The 19219-nt window shown below is 33.4% G+C and overlaps 1 protein-coding gene across 1 annotated transcript; it reads left to right on the top strand.

The window, feature by feature from the left end:
* Positions 1 to 8255: 8255 nt before the first annotated feature.
* LOC149383760 (Homeodomain-like superfamily protein) lies at positions 8256 to 10070 on the top strand. The gene is made up of 3 exons (XM_089628956.1): positions 8256 to 8641; positions 8926 to 9134; positions 9454 to 10070. The coding sequence occupies exons 1-3, from the start codon at positions 8362 to 8364 to the stop codon at positions 9832 to 9834; spliced, it is 870 nt and encodes a 289-aa protein (XP_089485082.1). The 5' UTR covers positions 8256 to 8361; the 3' UTR covers positions 9835 to 10070.
* Positions 10071 to 19219: the final 9149 nt, after the last annotated feature.

Below are 19219 nucleotides of genomic sequence, written 5' to 3'. Positions count from 1 at the left end.
TGATGTAATGCCTGAGGTGCAAGGTGCAATCAATCAAGATTGTTGTCAATAAAATTTTTGAAGTTTCAAAAAATAAAATGAAGACTGCTAAAAAGTGTTATATATATATATATATATATATATATATATATATGCTACACATCATGTGTGATCTTCTTCTATCAACACAACTTGGAGGCGCTCTATAATAAAGGGTCACAAAATGTGTATAGCGATACTTTTTAAAAAGCTGACGTGGCGCATTCTAAATGAACGATTCATTCAAGTATAATCGACTATTACATTAAAAATATAAATCCAGTCTTGCTCTTTTCAGTAAGCGCCACAAAAATCATTTTTGTATTGTGTTAAGTTTCGAAGAAAGAGTTATGGTCAAGTCTATCGGCTCTAAAGCCATAGTGGACTGCTTATAGTCCTTCTAATCTATATGGATTAGGAGGACTATAAACAGTCCTCACTCCAATTAATTTACAAATAATTAGCCAGATAAGCCTTACAAACAGTGGTAATTGCGTTTTAGCCAACATTTGGTTAATTTTTTGTAAATAGCCATTGCGCCTACGTGGCAGGATATTAACTGTTTTTTTGTTACTAATTTGCCCTTATTAATCGTCCTGACTTATTATTTATTTGGCAGTTTTTTAAATTTTAAAAATAAACTTAATAGGAAAGTAGTTATTTTGGACGTGTGTGTTTTTCATCTATTTAAATCGCATTAATAAGTCACGACGGTTTTCAAAATTTGGTATAAACTGAATTGGATAGTAGTTATTCTATTCCCGAAATATTTGGATCTGGTTTGAGAAAATTGTGCGATTAGTTATTGAGATTTAGTTACCATAATCTGGCGGTTTAATATCTGTGGCCGAGTAGAATATACACAATATCTGCAAAATTGTACTCATTTATTGACTTTATTTTGGAAAACAATTCATGATCTCAAATGGCCGCCTATTCCAATTCAAATATTAGAATACTCTGATGATTTACGAACTGATTTTTACATAACTTTTTCCAGTTTTATTTACATATTGTCATGATGTTTTCCAGTTTTATTTACACGACTGTAAATATGATTTACATTTACAATGTATATACTGTAAATATGCTTTGTATTTACACGAAGATTCTGTAAATCATCTTTGTTTTACAATGCTTTACGCTGAGTATACTGTAAATAACTGTTAATCAACATCACGCTGAATATACTGTAAATAACTGTTAATCAACATATACTGTAAATAACTGTTAATAAACATCGTATTAACAATTATTTTTTGAAAAAAATAACCAGAGCCAAAATCTCAACAAATTCACAATAACTCTGCAAATCTCATACACCCAAAACCACCAGCATTTTCGATGAAGAAGAAGAAGAAGAAGAGAAAAAAAAAGATCATGATAATCCAAGAATTCCTCTAATCCCAATTCTTCATCTCTCTCGTCGAGCACAACATGGCCGACATCATCAGAGTGGACAAATGAATATTTTCCTCTTTTACACGAATTGTTTCTTCTTCTGTCATCTTCTTTCTTCTCGTTGCCTCCCCGGAGAAGAAAGAAGATGACAGAAGAAGAAAAGATTCGTGGTGAGCTTGTCGGCGAGGGTTCATCTCTGAGATTCTGTGGTGCGTTGTTTTGAAGGATTTTGTGGTGCTTGGTCTTTTAATTTCGATTGTTAATTGATGGTCCCTTGATTTGTGTCTTGATTTGTGCTAGTAATTATTGACCGTATATTTGGTTTAAATTTTTTATTTTTGGTGTGTATATGGGCGGGAATTATGTGGGGACATTTTGGTATTTTATTAGACTGTAAATAGATTGATGTGGCTATTTACAGAAAATTAACAAAACGTTGGCCAAATCCAAAATCTCTATAGCCGTGTGGCTTATATGGCTATATAACCCATTAATTTATCAAAAAAAAAAAACAGATATATATATATATATATATATAATTTATTATTTTCTTATAGGAGACGAAAAAATATCATACAAACATTTAACTAGTAATATAGTAAAAACCGTGGTATCTGGCATAGCCTAGTTGGTAATCTCACACCATCTTTAAAGTGGAAGTCATGAGTTCAATCACCACTACCAGCAAAGCTGCCTTCAAATATATATATATATATATATATATTATCAGACAATATTCAACTTTCCTTATTTTAATAGTAATTATTCTTAGGCTACATTGAATCAAAGTGGATAAAATAAATACTTACTGTCTGATAATATATATATACATATATCTTTACTATATTAATGAAGTATAAGTTTATGAAAGAAAAAAGAAAAATTGGTGTGGAGGATGGAGACAAACCACATACGATTTGATTCCCCTCAAGTTGCAAGTGTTAGCATGCAATGTCTTTTTCAATGGGATTATGGGACCAAGAAAAATCTAGGTTCTCCACATATCAACCCTTTGAGTGCCTCATCTATCCAAATCTCGATCCGAGAAAAGAAAATCTCGTTTGCGAGAACACGGATCTAGAGTCACCCCAATAAAATTTTGGGACCTTAGACAAAACTTAAATGGAAAAAAAATAAATTTGGTAACTCATTTTTGAAAAAGATAATATTTTGCAAATGTCATTTAAAATTCAAAATATTTATTTAGTTTTATTTAATTAAAATAAATTATAAATAATGGTTAGTATGTACTAATTTACGACAATACGCACTTACAATTTAAAATATATAAATTCATAGTATTTTTATAGGTGTATCTATGTAATATAAGCCTGACATTTAGCACACAACTCACTCGCCCTTCACCGGAGCCAGATAAGTTACATTTAGCACAAGCCTGATAGTTGTTGGCGTTGCTATATATCAGCTCTCTTTAATTTTTTTTTTTTTATCGCAATGTAATTGTACTTTTTTAAATTTTTATTGTGGAGATTGACCAAGCTTATACAGAACTAATAATTCTACGTTTGTTGTGGTAGTTAGGTTGGTCTAGTAGTAATCTCACACATAACTCGACTGAGATGTCTTGGGTTCGAGCCCTTTGGATTGCAGAAATGCATATTTTCTTACAAGTGAATGATTTATCCTCTTTCAGCTTAATGCTCATGTACTAAATCATGTAATCTTGGCTAATAGTGTCACTGCGCTTGCACTGCTATAATATATCATGTAATGTTGGCCAATAATATCGCTTAAAAAAAAATCTACGATTGTTATTAACAAAAGCTGGTTTCGGTTTATCAATATTAAAAAAAAAGTTCATAATTTAGGAGGGTGGGTACTAATTTTGTTAACCAAAAAATGTGAATCTAGCTTAATCTAAATTTTGAAAGAGAAATTGCATTATTTCTCATCATCCCTGCTATGTCTATTGTGAGCAGATAGGTTTCCCTTTTTTTGGATGGCGTATTCCTGATATTGATAATATATGTATATGTATCTTGTATATATGTATGTATATGTATCTTGTATATATGTATATAAAAGAGTAACATGAAATATTTTCAACCAGAAAATTAAAGTTTTGATTAAGAAAGAGTGGTAGTACAATAAATAAGTTTGGTCTTGTGGGACCAAAAACATTGAGGCTGTTCTGATAAATAAAAAAATACTATAGGGTCTATAAATGAGTGAAGGATTTAGAGGTTTAAAAGCATAGTGGAACCCCACAAAACCTTATCTTTGGTTTATCCTCCACAAGGGTACATCCCACCATTGAAATTGAAGGGCTTACACATAGAAGTACATGCATACTTGAAAGAGAATTAGTCCTTTTTTTTTTTGTATATTATACACACATAAAGATAACATAAATTAAAATATCTCTGCTGCCTTTTCTTTTTGGGTCTACATCTATTAGTTTTTATTCAATAAAAATTTAAATTTTTAACGGCTTGGATCAGATGACACCAAGTCTACCTCATTTGCATGTTCAAACGAAAGATTAAAAAAAATATTTGAATTAAAATCTATAAATTATTAATTTGTGCTAAATGTTTATACCATAATAATTATAAAACTACACGGCATAAGGGCGTCTCCAATCGACCGCCATAACGTCAAATATGACGTAAAAGCTGCTCCAACCACACATGATATCCAACGCCAAACTTGGCGATTTAAACAGTGGCACGGCATATATGCCGTGCCACTGTACAACACGGTATTTTTTTTTTTAAATTAACATATTAAATTCAAAGTTTTTTTTTCATATATACATATATTAACCTTATAAATGTTTATAAAACACAAAAACTCATAAATTGAGTACAAAAATATTAAAACAAAGTTCAATTAAAACATAAAAATTTAAATATAGGTTACAAAGTTTAAATTAAACACACAAAATAAAATGAAAACTAAAAACAATAACATAATTTTAAAAGACATAGTAAAAACTTAAAACACAATTTAATAACGGGAAAAATTATTTCCAGTTCCGTCAAGATAATTATAATACTGGGTGTAATCTTGATTTTGATCTCCTTGAGCTTGATATCCATGAGTTTGATCTTCAAGAGCTTGATTTCCCTGAGATTGATCTTCCTGAGCTTGATATGACATGCGTATTTCGGTCTACCAAGATCTATAATGATATTAATGTGCTAGAGGCATCTCATCTTTTTGCTAATCTTGCTGAAGATACTTCTCCACCGGCCAATTATGTCATTAATAGAAAAGAATATAATACGGGTTATTATCTAGCTGATGGCATATACCCAAAATGATCGACCCTTGTTCAAACTATTCACGATCCACGTGGTCCAAAAAAAAAGTTATTTGCGATGAAGCAAGAAGCATGTAGAAAGGATGTGGAGCATGCATTTGGAGTGTTGAAGTCAAGATTTGCAATTGTGGCCGGACCATCCCGCTTTTGGAGTAAGAAAGTGTTACGTGATATCATGTCATCTTGTATTATTTTACATAATATGATAATAGAAGATGAACGCGATGTTAATCCAACCATTGAAGAACGAGCCGAAGTTCAAATGCTGAAGTTGAGATGACAAGCGATGAAGATGCTCGATTTCAATAATTCTTAGCTCGACACCGACAAATCAAGAATAGAGACGCTCATATTGAACTTCAAAATGCATTAATTGAGCACTTGTGGAATGAATATAGTAATTCTGATAATTAGTACGATGTAATCTACTTTTCAAATGTATGTTTTTATGTTGAATTATTTAAATGTAATATTTTTAGTAATGTTATTTTTATTTATCTTAATTTTTGTTAAATATTGGTAAGTACTAAATTATTTTAATCACTTAATTAAAAAATATAACCATTATAATTATTTATTGAAATATTTATTAATAAAGAGATTGTTTTATTTTAATAATATAATAATGGTGAATAGTATTTTTAGCGTGAAATTTGTTGTTGTGATTGGAGTTGGAAAAAAATTTGGTGCCAAATCAACACAAAAGTTGTGTTGAATTAACACCAAATATAGTGCAGGGGTTGGAGTTGCCCCAAGAGAGAAATGATTTTCGTAAACGGTTATCAGCATCAACACAACAGTGGTGTGATATTGATATAATCAATTGTTATACCACTTGTGTGTTTTTGTGGAGCCCTTGTGTTCATAATACATTACACATATTACATTGACGATGATAACGCTGTCACCGATGTTATATATCAGTATCCGGTGTAAGAATAACAAAAAAAATTAAGTTTTACTTCAGGTTGTTCTTCTTTTCTAAATCTAAAAACAACTCGTTTATTTATTTTTTTCGAATATTTTTATAGTAATTTTATTGTAATTTAAAATCCGGTTAATAGTTGTAACTTTTGAGAAAATAAAGTTACTGCATTCATCATCTAAGAATTTCAAGTTTTGATATGTTTACTAAATATGATCCACGAGTGATTACAAAATAGTACTGTCAGATTAGATGCAATTTGATACGCAAATTAATTTTAATCTTATTTAGCACCCCACTATATTAATTATTCCCAAATAACTATTGAAATCTTGTTTAGGATTAATTTGATTCTTTTTAATGAGCTAAGAATTGTACTTTTAATTATCCACTTGCTTGTTTTCTAAGAGAGGTTGTTTGACTAGATTCATTGAGTGGATAAAGAATATATATAATGTATAATGTATTTGTTAATTTGTGATTAATTAGCTTCGATTTGCATCATTGCATGTGCTATCACACTTTGATTTTTGAGGACGGCAATGACTGGTGGTTTAGTGGGTCTCATAAGAACTGTCTGTACTTTAATCTTTGTATTTTATTCTTCCCAACTCTTAAATCTAAGTATTAATTCACCAGAATCCCAATCTATATACCATACAAGATTAAATAAAATGATCTGAACTATCAAGCTTTTCTTTATCGTAGTAGTATCTTTGCTGAGATTTACAAATAGGAAGATGATACAACACATCGCCACGTCGATCACAATTTAAAAATAGAAGCTACTTGATAATATAAAAGTATCGTATTTGAAATTGAATGATTGAGATTGACTATAACTTAAAATTGTCAAATACATGGTTTGATGATGACGATTGTAAAAATAATTAAGTATTTTTTTTTTTTTTTTGTAGGAGAGGGAGACCAAAATAAACTATTAATTAGTAGGAAACATAGTTAGAGTATATAATTGGTTTTAATACAATATATGTCCAATATAATTGGTTTCAAATCCAGTTTCTAATATGTTCATGTAATAACTATTTAACTGCATATAAGTGTGTGTATATTGTAAACCGTAATAACTTACCCTAAAAAAACTAAATACACTACTTACAGGATTGATTAATCAATTCATTTTTAGATTATTTATTTTTAGTTATGTTTTATCTCTTGTTTAAAAGATGACATATGACTCATTGTTGTTTTTAGTTTTTGGAGCTTGTGTATTGACATAAAGTAAATCTTTTTTTTTTTATTGACAAAATCAATGAATAGGATATTGATTTGAAATTAATTGTATATATCATATGCGTCACTAATTACCCAATTGCTAATATTTAATAATTTAATGATCAACCGTGACACATGACATGGGTTTTGTCTTAATTTGCATGATTGTTTTCATATATGGCCTTATTCTAGAACTCATTGAATGATTAAAGGAGTAAATTATTGTGTATTATTTTAACATATATAATCCTTTGCTACTCAATATTGCAACTGATAGTAATGGTGTAATACTTTAGTCAAAGCTCGTTACTATTTTCCGCAATTTCCAAGGAATATACTTAACCCAAAAATGGTATATAAATGGTATAGTAATTAATAAGTGCCTCCACCACAACTCACAAAAACCTAATTTATAAAGTGTCTTTTAGTCTTTAATTTTTTTTTAATTTTAATTTGTTTAATTTCTATTGTCTCAAAAGCCAGATATAATTCACATTTCAAGTTTGCAACTTTTTTCCTTTGTCTGAGAGGAAGGTGTATAATATCGACAATTTTGACTGATTCAATAATTATATACATCTCACAACTTCAAATAACAACCCTAATGATCTTTTCTTTCTTTTCTTGCCATAGATAAAATTAGGCTTGAAAATATGCCTTGTCTTAGAAAGCTGAAAGTCTTCTTATTTTCATTTTATTCAATGACTTATCCTAAATAAATAAATTGAAAAATTAGCATGACAAATGCGGATAGACCAGGGTAGTGATATCATACGTACGAAAAATAATAGCTATATTGTAAATATAATATGGGATTAATAGAATACTAGCTATTTACTCGTTTTTAGGTGATAATAATAACATAAAAAATCATTAATTGATACATTAAAACTCTAGAAATGGAATTCTTTAATTAAAGGCGTCTAATACTTATTTTATTATCAGTCATAGGCGCCTAGATTTAAACTTCGCTATATTTAATAAAAAAAATATTAATTGGAAATGTGAAATAAAAACAAGGATTTTCCTTAGAATATCCCAAAATAAAAAAGGCTCAATAATAAATTTGTTTTGCTTTAGAATTTCCTTTTTTGTTTTGTGATTTCCTATTTTCTCAAAAAGCGACAGCAAATAAAAATCCAACAAGAAATCCAATATAATAGTCGCGTGTGTGTCTAAAAAGTTATGATAAGAAAGGAAACCACAAACAAAAATAAAAAATAAAAATATATAGAAAAGAAAGAGAGGTTTGATAAACATACAGACCTTAATGCAAAAGACAACTCAACAAACCAACCAGAGATCTCCACGCGTCCTATTCGTACACCTCACCTTCACTGTGAACATCTGCTATATATATATAAATAAATACCTATTTCCCCCAAAACTCTCTCTCTTCACTGTCTTTCCATTATCTCTCTCTCTCTCTCTAGTTTCTCACGGCTTCGTCAGTTTCCCGATCGTACGGACTCGAAGATCAACGGTGAAGATTTCGATGTCTTCCTCTTTGCAGAGTGCATCTCCGGCGGTGATGGACGAAGGTTCCGGCGTCGGAGAGATCATGCTGTTCGGAGTCAGGGTGGTCGTTGATTCCATGAGAAAGAGCGTGAGTCTCAACAACCTCTCACAGTACGAACAGCCTTCTCACGAACCGGTGGTCAACGGCGGTTCTGACGCTGCTCCGCCGCCGCAGCCTGCTCCGGCGCCGGGATACGCCTCCGAGAACGACGTCGTTCACAACTCTGGAGGGAATCGCGAGCGCGAGCGAAAGCGAGGTTCGTATCTGAAACTTTCTTTCTTGATATCGGAGAAAATTTCATTGGTTTGATTGAATCGTGGTTTTAGTCTTTTGCATGTCTTAATGAATGTAAGATAGATTACTTAGTTTTGTCCGATGAATTTTTGTGTATCTGGTCTAGTATAACTGTTGAGGCAAAAAGAAGAAGTTTTTAGGGTGTGTAGTTTCTAAATAGCCTAGGTTTTGGCTTTGCTTATGTAGCCAAACATCAAGACCTTTCTGAGTTTTTGGGTTTTTGATGATATGATGATGATGAATCAGGGATTCCATGGACTGAAGATGAACACAAGCTGTTTCTGATGGGATTACAGAAAGTCGGGAAAGGAGATTGGAGAGGAATTTCCCGAAACTTTGTCAAGACTCGCACCCCGACTCAGGTCGCGAGCCACGCTCAGAAGTACTTTCTGCGTCGCAACAATCACAATCGCCGACGCCGCAGATCCAGCCTCTTCGACATCACTACTGATTCGGTAACGCTCTTCTCTGGTTTCCCTTCTTTTTTTTGTTTCTATTGTTAAAATGAATGGTACTTTGTAAGATTTTTTGTGAGGCTGTTATTATTTCTCATGAATCTTACAAAGGATTTGTTCATCTATGCTTGTTAATTTGGGGTGCAGTGGAAATCTAGGAATATAAATCCAAGCTTAATTTTGAATAATATGTACCCCGATCGTCTTGTTTTTTCGTGGTTTGGCAATTATATATCATGTGGTTAATTGTTGGGTTTTCATTATAAATGTTGTGTAAAGAAACACTCATGCTTGACAACCTGATTTTATTTTGGTCTAGGTCTCTGCGATTCCCATGGAAGAAGAGCAAGGAAACAATCATTACCAACATCACCAAGACAAAGTGCCTCAGTCGCATAACATTCAGTCCGAGACTCGCAGCCCAATGGAGAGTTTGACACTAGGCCACAGTACTCCCGAGATCAGCATCGCGTCCTCGGCCAATCTTGTCCGTCCATTTGCCCTTCACTCGGTCCCGCACGGAATGGCTAATCTGAACTTGAATCTGAATTCAACTTTTGATGCCTCGCCTCTGTCTCTCAAGCTCTCATTACAGAACGATCCCCGGGAGTCTTCTTCTTCTTCTTCACCGTCGAGGCATCAAGCTTTCCAGTCAATGCCCAGCTTCAATAATGGGGATAAAATAATTTCTGTTGCTTGATATTGAATGATAATGATAATAAAAATAATTAAAAAAAATAGACAATAAAAGCTGATCCATTTCAGAGTTGGGGGAAAAAGAAAGATGGAGTGTTAGAGAAATGTGTATGCTCTAAATGACCCAAGGCAAAATTAATTAATTAGCTACTAGGTGTGACTTGAATTTAATTTCATCAACATGTTCATTGTACAGACTCAAGATAATGCCATGTCCCTTTTTTTTGTCTTCTTGTGGAATTATGTTTTTTAGATTCTCGTTTTGGTGTGGATGAAGTAACTGAAAATAACTCTGTTATTAATGGCGTGGTGGGTCGCTATACATTGCCATGGCTCCACTAGTGGCTAAGATAGCTTTTTATGGGCAAAAGAAATAATAATTATATATATATATATATATATATATATATCAAGTTGGATGGATATTGATAGAGATTCCATTGTTCCTTTATATTTTGATTGGAAAGTTTGTGTTAGCCCTCCAAAGTGGGTTTATTGGAGTTCTAGCTGTATGTTATAATTGTGTGGCTTGTGTACTTAACATCTAATTATGGAAATTATTAAAGTTGGTCTTTAGCTTCTTTTTTGGGTAACTTGAGGCCCCTTTTCAAGGAAATTGCAATACTAAGTAAAATTTTGTTGTATTAAACAAAAAAAAAAGTAGTAAGTAAAGTAAAGTTTTGTTAGGTTTGATTTGGGGACTAATATAACACTTAGCTTTTGATGCGAAAAGAAAGGAGGTATATAATAATGATTAAAAAAAAAAAAAACTAAGATTGGTCATAAGAACACTCACCAAGGAAGATTTTTCATGTAGTTCACGAGGACTAAAATAATTATACTTGTTTATTTGTAATTGTAAGCTAATCTTTTGTTAATTAAATATGATTTTTTTTAACTTGATCATGCGGTTTATTTATTATTACTTAGGATCTTTCTTGATCACTATGTACCTCTCTTTCTTGGAAAGTAAAGGTCCTACCTAACTAATGAATAAGAACATAGAAAGTGAAGATTGTGATAATCAACACTGATATCCAATAGCATTGTTTATTGGATAATATAAGATGTGACAAAAATAATAGTTTAGTTGAAAGTTTGGTCATAAGAGCGTGTTTTAACGGCCGAGATGAGACTCGACCAAAAGGGTCCAATTTGGCCGGTTGTTTCTTGTTTGTTACAGCTTCTGAAAAATAGATTGCAATATGAAAGTCTTGGAATCATCATCTTATTTAGAAGAAAATCGCTCTAAGTCAATTTCAAAATCTACAATTAAGGTTGAGTCTCATGAGTGAGTCCAGCTATAGACCAAAAGTTCAATGTCTTCTCTGATTGTTCTTTGTTGTGGGTTTTCCCTTTCACATTCATTACTTGGTCGCGGACTAACCGTTTTGCGTAAATCTTGACATTCTTCTAACAATACCGGCCATTTTTATTTAGTGTATATATATAGCAATAAAAACTAAGAAACGTTAGCTACATAACCATTTTTATTTATGACTATTTATCTAAGATTTACGAAACGTTGACTATATAACAATCTCAAACGTTTTAATTGGCTAAAATTACCTAGTAATTTTTTGATATATATATATATATATATATTGTATAAAAAGCCAAATAATTAGCCTCGATTAAAATTATAGCATAATTATTCAAATATTACAAATATAGCACAAATCATGCCAACGTCTTTCATATGCGTCTTATCTTAATTTGAGCTAATTTTTTTTTTAGATAATATTATGCTAGAATTTGAACCTAAAGAAATTTAAATAGACTATATACTTGAAACCCTCTGTGTGTGTGTGTGTATATATATATATATATATATATATATATATATATATATATATATATATATATATATATATATATATATATAGCATACCATCTTTCAAAACTTATTAGACAAATAGCGACTAAATATATTTGATCCCATAAGATATCTACTGTTTACAATTATTTTTTCTTATCTTTATAATTATTTTTTTTTATTGTTTACCGTTTCATGTAGTTTTTTTTTTACTGTATAGTTTGTTTTTTTAGATTAAGGATTTGATTATTTTTAATTTAAAAAATAATTAATTGAGTAACTAAGCCACTAAAATTTAGAGATTTGCTAAATAGTCAATTTTTTTTGTAAATTTTAAGTAAATAACCATTATGGTAATGTGGACATTACATTTATGCCCTTGGAGTTTGATGATTACTTATAATTATTAACGAATATTTACAATTATTAATTTTTTTTTAATTTTTTTTAATAAAATCTCGTGACTATTTACTTAAAATTAAAATTGCTTATGCGACAAAATTTAAATTTTTATATGACAATATATCTAGAGAATCTTTAAAAAATTAGTATGCGTGAATTTTTTTTAAAGTTAATATATGAGACAGACTAAATTAGGCTCTTCATATTTGTTTGCTAGATATTTTGCACTGGCAAGAAAGTGGAGCATGGCATTCAAATAATGCAAGTGATTGGATTGTGATAATTAAGAGAGTTGTAGGGTATATAAATAAATGTATCAGATAGGATAGGTGTAGAGGCGTCAAAATCCTGAGTTGGACTCGGACGATAAATATCTCATCCTCAACTCTGAACCACATAGCCTGATTCTTAGGGTCGAGTGCTGGGCCTAGTCCGTAGTCCATGTTCGATAAAAGATTACACAATTTGAATCGTTGAATAATAATATGAAGAATATTGTATCACAATATCATTAGTATTTAATTATGATTTTGTTTTGAAACGAATAATTTACATATATAAACTGTTTATGGAAACTAAACTTTCTTAGTATAAAAAAACTTCCAAGCACCATAGTATTTCATAATATCCCTCGGTATAATTAATAACTTCAACTAAACCACGTGAAACGTTATAATTGTAAAATAGGCCAATGTTTCTAAATATATAGAAAAACTAATGACGGATGGACCAAAAAAAAATTTGGACTGAAAAGTCATAAAAAAAAAATGAGACTAAATGTTTTGGGCTAAAAATTTTGTCTAGGAAAGAGGGGGCAAGGGGGTTGGGGCCAAGACATCTTCTGTCTTGCAGATGAGTCCGCTATTGGCAAAATAGCCATTATTCATGATGTGGCATACCAAGTTGTTTTTTTATTCCCATTTTAACTTTGATAATTTTTTGTATTTATTTAAAATATATATATTACAATATGCATTCAATTGAAATAATTTAATTTCTTTCCACAAATATAATACAATATCGTTTGTCAAACCACACGGTACTGTATTTCAAATAGAGAGAGAGAGAGAGAGAGAGAGAGAGAAGGTTCTTTCTTTTTCCAAATCAATCCACGATCTGCGTGCTGCAGCATCAGACACAGATTTCCCAATCACGAATTTGACGCTACACGGAGAAGAAAAGTTTCGTCTGGAGTTAGACTCGGTTTCGGAAGCGGATAGACAGAGATCGGCGGAGATTGGTGAGGCGTGCTTGGGAGAATCCCATGCGGTGGTCCCCTCTTAGCTGCGATATTTCCAGCGAATCGAATACGCTTTGGAGACCACGTATCGAGAGCCGCAAGAAAGAGGGATTGGACTTCATTGAGATATAGGTGAAGTGGGGGAGAAATTTATTCAGGCCGGATGACGAATAAATTTGTGTTATTCGAGGTATGACGTTATACAAATTTTTCAGTGTTCATTCGTGTTAATTTTTTAGAATTTTTTACTAATTTTCTTAGTGTTAATGCATGTATATTTATGTTTATTCGTGTTAATTTTTATGAACTTTATATATGTGTATTATTGAGCAAGTTTATATATATATATATATATATATATATATATATATATATATAAATATATATATATTGTAAATGTATGTATATTTATGTTAATGTGTGTGTATATATATATATATATATATACACACGTATACACACACACATTAACATAAATATACATACATTTACAAAATATACATAAATTTTAGGGCATTTTTAAAGATTTTTTTTTTTTGTTTTTATGAACAAGAGATTTTAAGATTTCAAAGGTCGTTTTTTTTTTCTTTGATTTTGTATTAAATGGACTTGCCGTGTATATTTGGATATAATTTCCACTTTCCACGCGAAATTTGGTTGATTTCAAATTTATTCTTTTATTTAATTCAATATCTAGTCTATTTTATAGAGGGTATAATAGTCTGATTGAGTTGTTTAATGTGGTTTATTGTATGTTTCGCAAATAAACCAAACGTTGGTTAATTTGCGAAAATTAAGTTTTTGATTAGCTACTTTACTCAAGCACTCCATCTATCATAAATACCGCAAATAACGCTAAGTTTTAAACTAATGATTTTTTTCTAATACTCAATTTATCGCATAATTACCAATTTTATAATTTTGATATTTCTAGATAGATATGTCTCAAATATATTTGTGTATCCCAGGCCATAAGTAAGTTACCGATGAAATAAGAGGAAAGCGCTTGTTGATGTTATAAATAGGCTATTTAAGAAGAAGAAAGCATGGTCTAGTAGATCATATGGTCCGTGTTGATATAAATAAAAAAGACATTTGTATTTTCCCTCTCCATGAAATTCAATTGTTAGGTAAATTATGTCCCGCCCTATGCATAAAACAAGATAGAAGAAATAGTTTTTTTTTCTCACCGTTGACCCAAAATAAGAGGAATTAATGACATTTTTGGCCCCTCGTCTTTGAGCCCTTTAACACCTTGGTCCCTGATTAAAAAAACCTGCAGTCTTGGCCCATTATGACCAGCCAATTTTCATATTTGGTACTTCTGTTGATTTTTCTGTCAAAATTGCCGGATACTCATCACGTGCAAGTCACGCATGCGAGTTGTGGAGGGTAATTATGTAATCCCGCTAATTTCATTAATTCTTTCGTTTAATATTGTAATTTTGAAATTCAAAAAAAGAAAATGTTAAAAATGATTCGAATAAACAATAAAAAGAGGGAAAAATCTGAAATAAAAAATCGCAAAAACCCCAAAAAATTCACATTGCAAATCGCAGAAGAAAGGACGGACTATGGGGCGGAGGAAAGGTAAATCGCCGACGAAGAAAGGAAGTACGACATTGCCGGCGAAGAAAGGACTTATGAAATTGCCGGCGAAGAAAGGAAGTATGACATCGCCGGCGAAGAAATGACGTACGACATCGCCGGCGAAGAAATGACGTACGACATCGCCGGCGAAGCAAGCCACTTCGAGGGAGAAACGCGAGTGGGATAAATCTCGAACCCCGATTCAAGAAGGGGCTTATGGTAAGCTTATGGTTTTATTTGTTCTTTATTTTTTTGTTGTTATCGAAGGATATGTTTTTGCAGATGGGTAATGAGGGTAATGGGACCACTAGTGTTTTGGCTTCATTTTTGTTTGTTTTTTTTTTTTTGTGTCCGGTCCTTTAGTGTTGGTTGTGGTCCCGGTTTTGTCGGTAGAGTTTGGTACATGTAAGGGTGAGTGTGGGGTTTTAAGGGTATTTATGTAATGGGTGTCATGTTTTAAATGGGTATTTATTAGTTTACTTTGTACATGAAAGAGTCTTAAATGAAAGCTTTTGTTGCCATGTTGTTGTTTCAGAGGAACGTCTAAACAATTTTTCTATCAATGTCTACCATGGAGGTGCGGTGAGGTTTGACTGTGGATATGGTTTGGACAAATACGAAGGCGGCACTGTAAGTCAGGTTATGTTTGTAGATATAGACAGAATGTCTATTCAAGTGTTGAATAATATGATGACAAATGAACTTGGTTACTCAACTGGTTGTGATTACTACATGGACGCGCCTGAAGGTAAGGTGATTTGGATTGAGTTGGACGGTCAGTTGCTGGAACGTGTAGCTGAAAATCTGAAGACAAGCTGGGAGGTCAATATTTATTGTGATCATCCAGTTGCATCACTACTTATACAAAACAGCGTTGGTGAGGACAATGAAGACCACCATGACGATGTTGTGGCTGAGCAAGAAGAGCATGAGGACCCGGGTCCGGAACCAGTCATTAATGACCATTTATCTGATCTCGTGGCCAGTGATAGCAACGCACAGGGTGACATTGAGGAGGAAGACCATGAAGAAGTTGATGAGGAAGCACAACATGACATGGATGAACAGACATGGGAAGTGTATCAGAGAAGGCCAATTGAGAACGAGTTTGGTTTCGAGTTGAGTGACGAAGAAATTGAAGTGGATGGGGCAGCTGTTGACTTGGGCCTAGCAGGCGTAGTTAAAAAAGGGAATGGTGTTCTAATTGATGACTCTGAAGATGATAGCGACTACAACATAGACGCTGACATTGGAGGCTATGAATCGGACTCAGAAGACAACCAGGCAGAAGAGGTTCGTGATAAAATATTAGAATTCAAAATATAATTGCATTTTGGTATAATAGAATATATATATATATATATATATATATATATATCATGATAATAACAAGGCCTAGTATAATAGCTAATTATAGTTGATTTGATATCTTATGCTCTAGGATCGAGATATTGGTAGGAGATACTCTGAGAATAACAAGGCATAGTATAATAGCTAAATAAGAGTTATAGCTAACTTTTTTTGGCAGTTATTAACAAATGGCATTCTTTATTAACAACCAGGCAGAAGAGGTTCGTGATGGTGTGAAGGGCAAGCAGAAGGTACACATCAAGAAGAAGCTACCACGATTTTAGGAGTTCAGAGAAGAAATTGATATGCGTGACGTGATACTAAAATTGGGAATGTCATTTCCTAGTTCTCATGTCTTCAAGCAGGCAATCAGGCAACAAGCTATCAAAGAGGGCAAAGACGTCTATTTCAAGAAAAACGAGGCCCAAAGGGTTAGGGTAGCGTGTAAGAACTCACATTGCAAATGGGTGTGTTATGCATCAAGTCTGGGAACAGGTGGTGCATTCCTTATCAAGACGTATGAACCAAAGCATACATGCCCTAGAGTGAACGTTAACAGATTTGCTACAGCTAGGTGGCTCGCGAAAGAGTATATGCAGAGCTTCAAAACTAACGAGTCGTGGTCCGCACCAGAGTTCATGAACCGTGTCCAGAAGGACCATATCCTTAAGTGTAACGTGATGAAGGCATATAGGACAAAAATGCATGCAACGAAGGCTATTGAAGGGTCATATAAGGAGCAGTACGCTGCATTATGGAGCTACGCCGCTGAAATCAAGCGGTCAAACCCAGGGTCAACTGTGAAGATTGAATCCGAACTCGACAGCGAAGGAAAGGCAGTGTTTCAACGGATTTATATATGTTTTGAAGCATGTAAACTTGGATGTAAACAATGCCGCCCTTTGATTGGTGTCGACGAATGCCATATCAAAGGCCAACATACCGGTCAGTTACTTTCAGCGATAGGAATCGATGCCAACAGCTCGATGTTTCCTATCGCGTATGCTGTTGTGGAAGCTGAATGCAAGTCCTCTTGGACTTGGTTTTTTGACCTACTCAAGGACGATTTGAGTCTCAACAACGGCCACCATTGGACGTTCATTTATGATAAACAGAAAGGCCTTCAAGAGGTGTTGAATGATTTGTAGGGCGAGGGCTCAGTGCAAGGTGAACACAGGTACTGTGCACGCCATCTCCAAGCCAATTTTACGAAGGTCAAGTAAATGACATTTATTATTTTCATGATATTCTGTTTTCATGTACTTGATTTGGCACTTTACTGACTTGAATGATTTGGATTTAATTGACCAGGTTCATAAGGGAGCATTTTTTAAAGCAAAAATGATGGCCGCGGAAATGGCTTATTCTCAGGCTCGGTTTGAGGCGGAGATGGAACTAATCAAAGCTGAAGATCAAGACGCGTACGATTGGTTAATCGAAAAGGGTCCTTAATACTGGACAAGATGCAATTTCAGGTCAGCTCCTAAGTGTGAAATAGTGTTGAATAACCTATGTGAAAGTTTCAACGGAACTAGGGCCATGCTTATGGCAAGGCAAAAACCAATATTGTCACTGTTGGAGCGCATTCGGATGTACCTACTACAAAGGTTCTCCAAACAGAGAACATCCGTTGAGAAGTTGCATGGTGAGCTTGGACCTAGAACTTTCAAGATCCTCGAAGCAAACAAAATTCTATCGTCTGAGAATATTCCATATTGGGCTGGTGATTCTGATTACCAAGTCTCAAACATGTATGGAACCATGTACGCCGTGAATCTGTCTACACACTCGTGCTCATGCAATAGATGGAATTTGTCAGGTATTCCTTTACTCTTTGCAATGTTCAGTTTAAACAGTCTTACTCTTTGCAATGTTAATTAAGTTTGTCTCTAATTCTATGCAGGCATTCCTTGTTCGCATGCAATCAGTTGCATCTGGCACCGAGAGGAAGATCCTTTGAAATATGTCTCCCATTGGTACAAGAAACCTTGTTACGAGAGCACATATGTTCATCATATTAAGCCAATCAACCCTCTAGAGTAGTGGCCACGTACTGGACAACCACCACTGGCAATGCCTCCAAACAGAGTCAAACCATGAAGGCCAAAGAAGCTTCGTCGACTTCAACATGACGAATTAGTCCCTAGGCATGGAACAAAGATGACGAGGAAATATGTTCAGCCAAAGTGCACTCAATGCGGTCAAATGGGACACAATGTGAAAACCTGTTTTAGAAGACAGAAAGAAAATGAGGTAACGTAGTTGTAGGTTTCTTGTTATATCATTACTTGTTATATCTCTTGTTATAATCCGACATTTTTGGTTTATTCAGCGACATGGAAATGGACAGCGAGGACGCCCATCACGTCGAGGACGAAGGTCACAACCACCCAGTCAATCCAACCAGCCACCTATGGCTTCTCAACCATCCCAACCATCCAGTCAATCAAACCAGCCACCTATGGCTTCTCAACCATCTCAACCATCCCAACCACCCAGTCAATCCAACCAGCCACCTATGGCTTCTCAACCATCCCAAGCAACTCGAGGATCACAACCAATCCAGCCAACAAGGGTATGTTTATAATTTGAAAAGTTGTTGTGATATTTGAGATAAGGACTGACATGGCTCATTTTATATGTAAACAGAGAAGTCCGCGGTTCAGGTGTCAGAACACAAGGACCAACGTGATGCAACCGCGGGGTTTATTCAGAGACGATTAGATGCTGTTTTTAGGACTTAGATTAAGCCTGTCTGAAGTCCTTATTTTGAACACTTTTTTTGGTTTACTGCTTTGATTATAATCAAGCTTGTATATGTTGTAAAAAAGGCTAAAAACTTGTGGCAACCTAGAAGTACATGACATTCTACTTATCTCATTTTTTGGAACTTTAAAACATATGTATAACTATCATAATTTGTCTCATATTATATGGCATAACTTACTAGATATTGAATGTTACAATTTTGTCACATATTTTGGCAGTACA

This window comes from Urtica dioica, chromosome 10 (assembly GCF_054948205.1).
Source record: "Urtica dioica subsp. dioica isolate 48M chromosome 10, U.dioica_male_clone48M_v1_H2, whole genome shotgun sequence".
Lineage (NCBI taxonomy): Eukaryota > Viridiplantae > Streptophyta > Magnoliopsida > Rosales > Urticaceae > Urtica > Urtica dioica.
This window is presented reverse-complemented; position numbering and strand designations above follow the sequence as displayed.

Excerpts from the sequence above, each read along its gene's own strand:
- LOC149383760 (XM_089628956.1), top strand. The coding sequence starts at position 8,362 with ATGTCTTCCTCTTTGCAGAGTGCATCTCCGGCGGTGATGGACGAAGGT. Across the intron at positions 8,642-8,925 it reads CGAGCGCGAGCGAAAGCGAG|GGATTCCATGGACTGAAGAT; the intron begins GTTCGTATCTGA and ends ATGATGAATCAG. Across the intron at positions 9,135-9,453 it reads TCGACATCACTACTGATTCG|GTCTCTGCGATTCCCATGGA; the intron begins GTAACGCTCTTC and ends ATTTTGGTCTAG.